Source organism: Theropithecus gelada, chromosome 19 (genome assembly GCF_003255815.1).
Source record: "Theropithecus gelada isolate Dixy chromosome 19, Tgel_1.0, whole genome shotgun sequence".
Taxonomy (NCBI): Eukaryota; Metazoa; Chordata; class Mammalia; order Primates; family Cercopithecidae; genus Theropithecus; species Theropithecus gelada.
This window is the reverse complement of record NC_037687.1, coordinates 12,574,046-12,584,788: the sequence shown is the minus strand read 5'-3', so window position 1 is coordinate 12,584,788 and position 10,743 is coordinate 12,574,046. Positions and strand designations below refer to the sequence as shown.

Sequence of the window (10,743 nt, the reverse complement as noted above, 5' to 3'; positions counted from 1 at the left end):
CCAACCTACCCCTATGTATTTACACACACACATACACACACACACACGCTCACACACCATCAGGCTGGGTGTGGTGGCTCATGCCTATAATCCCAGCACTTTGAGAGGCTAAACCAGAAGGATGGCTTGAGCCCAGGAGTTTGAGACCAGCCTGGGCAACATAGTGAGACCCTGTCTCTACAAAAAAATAAAATTAGCTGGGTGTGGTGGCATGAGCCTGTAGCCCCAGCTACTCTGGAGGCTGAGGAGGGAGGATCACTTGAGCCCAGGAGTTTGAGGCTGCAGGGATTGGGCCATGATCACTCCACTGCACTCCAGCCTGGGTGACAGGGCAAGACCCTGACTCAAATAATAATAATTAATACTAACAATAAAAGAAAAAAGACACACCATCAGCCAGACATACCTCCCTCCATACATTCTTGTCCCAGCATGCAGATGCATGAACATCTGTGCACCCACAAAATCTCAGAGCTCCGCCCCCAGTCATCCCACCAAACTCCTAGACACACGGCCGCCACGGAGACACACACAAACGTATGATTTCCAGCCCTGCCTCCAGACCCACTTAGAGAACTGTAGAGACTGGGATGGGTGTGCACACACACAGAGATACAGTCCCCTAAGAAGCTCCACGCCTTGGCAGCCACGCAGCCCCTGGGAAGGGGACCCTAGGGATGGGGCTCAACGCACAACCCCATGCCCACCCCAGCCCTCCCCCGCCTGGCCGGCTGGCGGGCTTTAATACAGATGCCAAACTCATAATTGTAACTGAGGGTGACAGGGTCACCTTGAGCCCCAGATGCTCGTGCGGTGACAGATGGCGCTGGCAAACCTGATTAGCAGCCCCCGTGCCAGCGCCTGTGGCACCTGCATCCCCTGCCCCTCCCCCGCTCCCCCAGCACTCATTACCCACCCATTACTGGGCCTGGGGGGTGGGGTGGGGGCCGGCTGGCACTGCCCGGGAGGGGGCAGGGACTCTGGGGGCTCCCCTGGCACCAAGGTTCCCAGCTGGCTCCCCTGGCTGGCAGGAGGTGGGCACAGCAGAGGGAGGGAAGGCAAACGCCTCATGCCCACCGGAGGGGGGTTTGCCCATGGTGCCAGGGCTGAGCTGCCCACTCGGACACTGCCTGGGGTTTGGCACAGAACTCTGGAGGGAACAGGGAGGGGGCAGCCCCCCTAGAGCCCTTCATGACCCTCCCCTACAGGGCCCTTCGAGCAAGGGGCCTTGGGAGCTGCCTGCCTGGCCTGTTCCCATCTCTCTGTGAGGCCTGCGAGGTCAGGGGTCTCAGGCTCCCACGCCCCACTGGCCCATCTGTTTCCTCGGGTCCCCTCCTGCTCCCCTCACCTGGGGCCTTCCTTCCTGAGGCAGGAAGAGGGCTGAGAAGGGCCCGGCCGGCTCCCCACCCCACGCTCCGGGGGGCATTTGGAGGCAACACTGACAACGCCACATGTCCCTGCGTCTGTGCCAGACAGGCCCATCTGCCAGGGCCCTGGTTCCAGCCGCCCAAAGCCAGGCTGCCCTCGCCCGCCGAAGACCCTGAGCCCCAGCTGGGGAGGGAGCACTCAGATGCCCACACCCTGTCATGGGGCCACCCACTCACAGGGAACCCCAGTTGGAGGAACAAACAGATGCACATATAGACAGCTGGACTCAGCCAACCTTTATGGTTTCTGTGGAATGCCACGCCAGGCGTGGGGCTGTATGGAGACTCAGGTGGGGGGTCTGAGAGGGGTACAGCAACCACTATCAAGGCAAGAGGCAGCTGGGAACACGAGGGTCCTGCCTCTGTCTCAAGGACCCCAGGATTTCCCCCAGCAGCTGTCTGCCTGTGTGCTTTGGTTTGCATTTTTGGTTTGGGTATTTTTGTTGTTGTTGTTTTTCTTTTTTGGTGTCCCGAGGACAAGGTCATCGCTGTGTCTCCTGGTCTGGGTGGGGCCATCTGCCCTCCCTGCAGCTGGGAGTGTCTTTGACCTCATTGTATAAGAGATGATGGTTCAGCCTAGTGATTAACAGTGGATTTGATCCCAGCACTTTGGGAGGCCGAGGCAGGCAGATCACCTGAGGCCGGGAGTTTAAGACCAGCCAGGTCAATATGGTGAAACTTTGTCTCTACTAAAAATACAAAAATTAGCTGGGCATGGTGGTGGGTACCTGTAGTCCCAGCTACTTGGGAGGCTGAGGCAGGAGAATTGCTTGAGCCCCGGAAGTGGAGGTTGCAGTGAGCCGAGATCACACCATTGCACTCCAGCCTGGGTGACAGAGAGAGACTCTGTCCTAAAAACAAAACAAAAAAAAAAAAAAAAAAAAAAAAACCCAAAAAAACAAACAAAAAACAGAGTGGATTTGAATCCTGGCTGTGCTGCTTACTGTGCGCCACTTACTGTGGTGTGACTCTGTACTGTGGTGTGACTCTGGGTGAGTGGCTTCGCCACTCAGGGCCTTGATTGTCTCATCTGTAAAATGGGGTGATGTTAGCCACTATCCCATTGAGCTGCTGTAAGGATTACAAGAGTTAGTACGTGTCAGATGCCTAGCATGGGGCCTGGTAAACAGTCAGTGGTTGGCCGGGCGTGGTGGCTTCCGCCTGTAATCCCAGCACTTTGGGAGGCCAAGCGGAGCGGATCACTTGAGGTCAGGAGTTTGAGACCAGCCTGGCCAACATGGGGAAATCCCATCTCTACTAAAAATACAAAAATTAGCCAGGTGTGATGGTGAGCACCTGTTAATCCCAGCTACGTGGGAGGCTGAGGCTGGAGAATTGCTGGAACCCAGGAGGCGGAGGTTGCAGTGAGCCAAGATCAAGCCACTTCACTCCAGCCTAGGTGACAGAGCGAGACTCTGTCTCAAAAAAAAAAAAAAAAAAAAAAAAAAGTGAGTTGTCAGTCAGCGTGTGCTGTGACTATCAGTGGTGCAACTCCAGGATGGGCACGGTGTCTAGTGTCTGGGGAGCAGGGTGAGGACGCTGGGGACCTGTCTGCCTAACCCTGCATCCCTGGTCTCTTGACCCAGAGTACATCATCCAGGTCCACGTCTTTCTTGGTCCGTCTCCCCTCATCTCTCCAAGGTGCGTGTCTCCGTGCACCCATCCATGATGCTCAGTTCATGCTTTCAGGCTGCAATGACACCCCTCGATCAGCACGGTGGTTATCTTCACCCGTCGACGGGAGGCTGAGCTGCCAGTGTGACACCACAGGACCACAGGTGCCGAATGTTTGCGAGCAGGCATACAGCTGTTGCACAGGACTAGTGGGGTGGGGTCCGAGCCAGGGATGTAGAGAGAGGAGCAATGACCAAAGCAGAGGTGATTTCGGAGGCGTGTGGCTGAGCAGCCGGGCCGGGAGAACACCTGGGGCCGGAGGCATGGAGACGGTCAGGGTGGTGGAGTTTGGGACCAGAGCGGTGAGGATAATCACCTGTCCACTTCCACCCCACCTTGACAGGTACGGATGCTGCAGCCAGGTTGCCTGGGTTCAAATCCTGACTCTGCCATCTCTGCCATCTCTGGGTGCAGTGGCTCACATGGGGCAAATTACTTAGCCTCTCTGAGCTTTTGTTTCCTCACCTGTAAAATGACTGAAATTCAACAAGGACAGCCAGGCGCGGTGGCTCACGCCTGTAATCCCAGCATTTTGGGAAGCTGAGGTGGGCGGATCACTTCAGGCCAGGAGTTTGAGACCAGCCTGGCCAATATGGCAAAACCCCGTCTCTACTGAAAACACAAAACTTAGCCGGGCTTGGGCGTGCACACCTGTAATCCCAGTTACATGGGAGGCTGAGACAGGAGAATTGCTTGAACCTGGGAGGCGGAGGTTGCAGCGAGCCGAGATCACGATTACACTCTAGCTTGGGTGACAGAGCGAGACTCTGTCTCCAAAATAAATAAACAAAAGGCCGGGCGCGGTGGCTCAAGCCTGTAATCCCAGCACTTTGGGAGGCCGAGACGGGCGGATCACAAGGTCAGGAGATCGAGACCATCCTGGCTAATACCGTGAAACCCCGTCTCTACTAAAAATACAAAAAACTAGCCGGGCGAGGTGGCGGTCGCCTGTAGTCCCAGCCACTCGGGAGGCTGAGGCAGGAGAATGGCGTAAACCCGGGAGGCGGAGCTTGCAGTGAGCTGAGATCCGGCCACTGCACTCCAGCCCGGGTGACAGAGCGAGACTCCGTCTAAAAAAAAAAAAAAATAAAATAAATAAATAAATAAATAAATAAACAAATTAATTAATTAAATGAGAAAAAGAAGAAATCACTTTAGGCCTTTCAACAAAGAGCACTAATTCAGGGAATTGGTTACCTGGGTGTTTGAAAGCCAAGGGCTGGATGTAGTGGCTTGAGGCCAGCCTGGGCAATATAGTGAGACCCTGTCTCTACAAGGAAATTAAAAAAAAAAAAAATTAGCTGGGCTAATGTTGTGCACCTGTAGGCCTAGCTACTCAGAAGGCTGAGGCAGTAGCATTGCTTGATCCTAGCATTTCAGGTCTGCAGTGAGCTATGATCACACCACTGTACTCCAGCCTGGGCAACAGAATAAGACCCTGTCTCTAACAAAAAACATGAAGATGCCGGGTGCAGTGGCTCACGCCTGTAATCCTGGCACTTTGGGAGGCCGAGGTGAGTGGATCATTTAAGGTCAGGAATTCAAGACCATCCTGGCCAACATGGCGAAACCCCGCCTCTACTAAAAATACAGAAATTAGCTGAGCATGGTGACAGGCACCTGTGGTCCCAAGCTACTCAGGAGGCTGAGGCAGGAGAATTGCTTGAATCTGGCAGATGGAGGTGTAGTGAGCCAAGATTGCACCACCGTACTCCCGCCTAGGCGACAAAGTGAGACTCTGTCTCAAAAAAACAAAAACATGAGGCTGGGCGCGGTGGCTCAAGCCTGTAATCCCAGCACTTTGGGAGGCCGAGACGGGCGGATCACGAGTTCAGGAGATCGAGACCATCCTGGCTAACACGGTGAAACCCCGTCTCTACTAAAATACAAAAAAAATTAGCCGGGCGAGGTGGCGGGCGCCTGTAGTCCCAGCTACTCGGGAGGCTGAGGCAGGAGAATGGCGTGAACCCGGGAGGCGGGGCTTGCAGTGAACTGAGATCCGGCCACTGCACTCCAGCCTGGGCAACAGAGCCAGACTCCATCTCAAAAAAAAAAAAAAAAAAACATGAAAAGAAAAGTAAAGAAGGCTGGGTGCAGTAGCTCACGCCTGTAATCCCAGCACTTTGGGAAGCAGAGGCGGGTGGATCATGAGGTCAGGAGTTTGAGACCAGCCTGACCAACATGGTGAAACCCCGTCTCTACTAAAAATACAAAAATTAGCTGGGCGTGGTGGCATGTGCCTTTAATACCAGCTATTTGGGAGGCTGAGGCAGGAGAATCACTTGAACCTGGGAGGCGGAGGTTGCAGTGAGCCGAGATCGCCCCATTGCACTCCAGCCGGGGCAACAGAGCAAGACTCCATCTCAAAAAAATAAATAAATAAACAAGAAGACTAAAGAAAAGCCAAGCAGGATATGATGGTAAGGTGGCCTGGTGATGGTACCAGTAGGAAGCCAACTAGTACCCCTAGGTGTAAGGGACAGCAATATTACAGGAGCCCGGAAGCATCCAACAGAAAGCCCTTAGCCCACTGCCTGGCACAAAGTAGGTGCTCAATGCGTGTTAGTTCCTCCTATGATCCCCTCCAAGTGGATCTATCATGTCTCCCCCAAATTCTAGTCCTTCTCTGCTTAAATCCTGAGCCACCTTCCTCATAAGTGACTTCTCACCGGCCTGGTGTGGTGGCTCACACCTGTAATCCCAGCACTTTGCGGGGCCAAGGCAGTCAGATCACCTGAGGTTAGGAGTTCAAGACCAGCCTGGCCAACATGGCCAACCCTTGTCTCTACTAAAAGTACAAAAATTAGCCGGACATGGTAATGCACATCTGTAATCTCAGCTACTTGGGAGGCTGAGGCACGGGAATCACTTGAGCCCAGGAGGTGGAGGTTGCAGTGAGCCAAGATTGTACTACTGCCCTCTAGACTGGGTGACAGAGTGAGACTCTGTCTTGAAAACAAAAAAGAAAGAAAGTTGGTATATCAAGCAGGAGACGGGGGCTCACACCTGGAACTCAGGAGGCTGAGGTGGGAGGATTGCTTGAGGCGAGAAGCTCAAGACTAGCTTGCGCAACATAGCGAGACTCCCATGTCTAAAAAAACAGAAAGAAAGTTGGTGTCTGAGGAAAAGGAGGCTGATGTGTAGAAGCAAAGTAAGTGAGGGGGAGAGTGGGAGGAGGTGAAATCAGGGAGGTAACGGGATCAGACAGTACAGAAATCTGTGGGCTGTGGGAAGGACTTGGCCTTTTGTTCTGAGTAAAGCGGGAGCCATGGGTTCTAGCCGGAGGAGGAACCAGATCTGACTCTGGTGTTCACAGGCGCCCTCTGGCTGCTGGGTGGAAAACCAGGCTTGGGGGTGGAGAGGGGCATGATAGTGGAATCAAGGAGACCAGGATAGAGGCAACTGCATCTGCCCAGGTGGGAGAGGCTTGGGTCCCATTTTATAAGGGAGGGAACTGAGGCACGGAGACATTCAGGTGGAGGATACAGGACTTGAACCCAAATCTGTCTGGGGCCACGGCCTGTGCCTTCTGCCAATGGTGAGACCCAGCCCTCTCCTCCCCACACCTACACACTCACCTGAACGAAGGGCACAGCCTTACACATCCCCTGGGTCACTTCCTGAGGGTTCAGTGGCAGAGTCACAGCAGCCACCTCGTCCTGCCCACGCTGCAACCTGCCCATCCCCAGCTGCCTGGCTTTCTGCAGGCCCAAGAAGGCCTTCCAGCTCCTAAGAGCAGGAGCTGGCACCAGTGGAGGCGGGGCCCCTGGGCCCAGAGCCCAGGTCTGATTGGCCGCAGCCCAGGACTGAGGTCTGAGAGCCTGGGGTTCAGGCCTCCCTGAGCCTGTAGGCAGGGCCCCGCTAAGCAGGCACAGAAGAGTGATTAGCCGGCCAAGGAGCATCTGCTTCTCTGTGCGTCCGTCTGTCTGTCCGTCCAGGACTGGGCTCAAGGTCACTAGCAGTCGACCCTGCTGTCTGGTGAGTAGCATCTGAGCCCTCTGAACCTGCTTTTAATCTCTTGGCCCCTCCTGAATAGCCTGGGAGGCATTTCTATAGACCCACAGCGGGGGAGGAGAGTAAACTCAGACCGGCTGGGTTCCCACACTCCCAACTTGCTGAGAGACATGGGGGCTGGTCCTGCTGTGTGCGAGCTGTGGGGACCAGGAAAGACAGGTCTGGGGCCAGGGGCCGAGACACACAATGCCTGAAGCCCCTGGGCAGCTGACTTTCCAGTCCTGGGACCCCGATTCTCCAATTAGCAAAAGCACACTTTTGACTGGGCTCAATGGCTCACACCTGTAATCCCAGCACTTTGGGAGGCTGAGAAGGCCGGATCACCTGAGGTCAGGAATTCAAGACCAGCCTGGTCAACATGGTGAGACCTCGTCTCTACTTTAAAAATACAAAAATTGGCCAGGTGCAGTGGCTCACGCCTGTAATCCCAGCACTTTGGGAGGCCGAAGTGGGCAGACCACGAGGTCAGGAGTTTGAGACCAGCCTGACCAACATGGTGAAACCCAGTCTCTACTAAAAATACAAAAAAAAATTAGCCGGACGTGTTGGCGGGCGCCTGTAATCCCAGCTACTCAAGAGGCTGAGGCAGGAGAATCGCTTGAACCCGGGAGACAGAGCTTGCAGTGAGCCAAGATCGCGCCACTGCACTCCAGACTGGGCAACAGAGCAAGACTCCATCTCAAAAAAAAAAAAAAAAAATAGCATACCTTGCAGCCAGGTTTCTTGGGTTCAGCCCAGGCATTGCAATTTCCTGGCTGTGCAACCTTGAGCAAATCCCTTAACCATCCTGGTCCTTACCTTCTTCTTCTGTAATATGAGGATAAAACAGTCCCTATCTCATTGGGTTGTTCTGAGGACTCAAGGAGGTAATTTATGTAAGGAGCTTAAAACAGCGGTTCCTACACAGTAACACCATGAATCAGCTATGAATAACATTATTGCTGCTGGGTTTTTTGTTCTTTATTTTTTTTAGATGGAGTCTCACTATTATTATTATTATTATTATTTTATTTGACACAGGGTCTCACTATGTTGCCCAGGCTGGTCTTGAAGTGCAGGTCTCAAAATGCTGGGAATATAGGCACAGGAGGCTATCTTGCCTGACTTGTTTTTCTCTTTTTTTTTTTTTTTTTTGGGGGGAGACAGTCTTCCTCTGTCACCCCCAGGCTGGAGTGCAGTGGCGTGATCTCAGCTTACCACAACCTCTGCCTTCTGGGTTCAAGCAATTCTCCTGCCTCAGCCTCCCGAGTAGTTGGGACTACAGGCCCCTGCCACCATACCTGGCTAATTTTTTTTTTTTTTTTTGTATTTTAGTAGAGATGGGGTTTCACCATGTTGCCCAGGGTGGTCTCGAACTCCTGAGGTCAGGTAATCGCCCGTCTTGGCCTCCCAAAGTGCTGGAATTGCAGGTGTAAGCCATGGCACCCGGCTTTGTGTTTTTTTTGTTTTTTTTTTTAAACAGGGTCTTGTGCTGTCACCCAGGTTGGAATGCAGTCCCACAATCACAGCTCATTGCTGTGGTCCAGGAGACCAGCCTGGACAACATGGTGAAACCCCGTCTCTACTAAATAATACAAAAATTAGCGGGGCAAGGCCAGGCGCGATGGCTCACACCTGTAATCCCAGGACTTTGGGAGGCTGAGGCGGGTGGATCACCTGATGTCAGGAGTTCGAGACCAACCTGACCAACACGGAGAAACCCCACCTGCACTAAAAATACAAAATTAGCGGGGCGTGGTGGCGCATACCTATAATCCCAGCTACTCCGGAGGCTGAGTCAGGAGAATCACTTGAACCCAGGAGGCAGAGTTTGCGATGAGCCGAGATCGCACCATTGCACTCCAGCCTGGACAACAAGAGTAAAACTGAGTCTCAAAAAAAAAAAACAAAAAAAAACCGGGCGTGGCGGCCTGCGCCTGTAACCCCAGCTACCTCTGGAGGCTGAGGCACGAGAATTGCTTGAACTCGGGAGGTGAAAGCTGCAGTGAGCCAGATCGCGCCACTGCACTCCAGCCTGGGTGACAGTGAAACCGTCTCAAAAATATTAATATTAATAATAACAATAATAAAGATCATTTCAGAGTCTTGATTAAAAAGCTGTTAAAATGGGATGTTCCTTAGAGGGGTCAGGGCGGGGGCTTCTGTCTCCAGGGTGGTCAAGGAAGGCCTCCCCAAGTAGGTGGCATTTTTACAGACACCTGAGATGGCGCTGGAGGCGGTGGGAACAGCTTGGTGGGGGGGTGGAGGTTGGGAGTGTTAGAAGCAGATAAAGAGGGTGAGAGTCGCATCCCAGGCTTTGGAGCCCCGGAGGTGTCTGGGGGGTCCTGGCTGGATCCTGGCACCTCTATCTCGCACCCAGGTGAGGAGCTTGGAGGCGGCGGGGGTCGTGGGAAGAGACGAGGCCAGCCCTTCCCGCGCCCTCGCCTCCAAGGAGCTGCGAGTGTGATGCGGCGTGCTCGCCCTCTGGCGGCGGCTCCCGGGACTGAGCGGCGGCCGCGCCCAGGACACCCGCCTCCCAGACGCCAAGCCTGGAGGGGCGGGCGTGCTTCCCCTGCTACATCCTAGCTCCTGACTGTCGCCCAACCTGCCCTTCTGGTGTCCTCTAGACCCAGTTAACGGCAGCTCTGTCCTGCCAGGTGCTAAGGCTCCAAACTTTGGAGAGCACCTTTGACCAATCTCTTTAACACCCATCCCCGCCACCAATCTTATATGACAGTAACTCCGGTCAGCTCCAGAATCTACCCAGAATCCGCCCGCTTCTCACCCACTCCTTGTCCCCCTACCCGGATCAGTGCAGTCACTTCCTTCCAGGTCTCCCAGTTCTCGTCCTGGCCACCAGTGCCCTCCAGTCTATTCCGCCCACAGCGGCCAGGGGGCGCCTGTGAGCACCTGAGTCGAGACTGGTCCCTCTGATGAGAAACCCTCCATGAAAAAAGCCTCAGGAGGAGGCCCGCGAGGATGTGCCCCCATCACCTCCCCACCCTCCTCTCCCCACAAGCCCCCCTTTTCTCCCTCCAGCCACACTTGCTCATTCCATTTTTCCAAAAGTACCAGGCACACTCTATAATGCTATTTATGCCAGCTATACAAGAACGCAGAAGCTCTTTAAGTTTCAGCAAGGAAAGATATCCCCCCCAAAAATTAAGTAAAAAGGAAAACATTCAGAATGGGCTATATCATTCCAAACTTTTGGGGAAAAAGAAAATAATAATTTACAGCTATTGTTTATTTGTATTTGCATGTTGCAAAAAGCAGCCAGGTTTTCCTGCTGAGGAGGGGCACGGAAATGTACAGATGGTATGAGGGAGCCTCACTCTAGACTATAAAAATTGTGGCCAGCCGCGGTGCCTCACGCCTGTAATCCCAGCATTTTGGGAGGCAGATAACGAGATCAGGAGATCAAGACCATCTTGGTTATTAACATGGTGAAACCCTGTCCCTACTAAAAATATTTTAAAAATTAGCCAGGCGTGGTGGTGGGCACCTGTAGTCCCAGCTACGCGGGAGGCTGAGGCAGGAGAATGGCGTGAACCCGGGAGGCGGAGCTTGCAGTGAGCTGAGATCGCACCACTGCACTCCAACCTGGGCGACAGAGCGAGACTCTGTCTCAAAAAAAAAAAAAAAAAAA

The 10,743-nt window shown here is 53.7% G+C and overlaps 1 protein-coding gene across 1 annotated transcript; it reads right to left on the bottom strand.

The window, feature by feature from the left end:
- Positions 1-2,966: 2,966 nt before the first annotated feature.
- Positions 2,967-7,179, bottom strand: DAND5 (DAN domain BMP antagonist family member 5). The gene is made up of 2 exons (XM_025368921.1): positions 6,680-7,179; positions 2,967-3,350 (listed from the first exon to the last, which is right to left on the bottom strand). Exons 1-2 carry the CDS (start codon positions 7,088-7,090, stop codon positions 3,105-3,107), a joined length of 657 nt encoding a protein of 218 aa, XP_025224706.1. The 5' UTR covers positions 7,091-7,179; the 3' UTR covers positions 2,967-3,104.
- Between the last annotated feature and the right edge of the window lie 3,564 nt (positions 7,180-10,743).

Coding starts and splice junctions, on each gene's coding strand:
- DAND5 (XM_025368921.1), bottom strand. CDS start 7,090: ATGCTACTCACCAGACAGCAGGGTCGACTGCTAGTGACCTTGAGCCCA. Junction 3,351..6,679: donor AGGCTGTGCCCTTCGTTCAG/GTGAGTGTGTAG, acceptor CTCCGGCCCCAG/GTGTTCTCCCGGCCCGGCTG.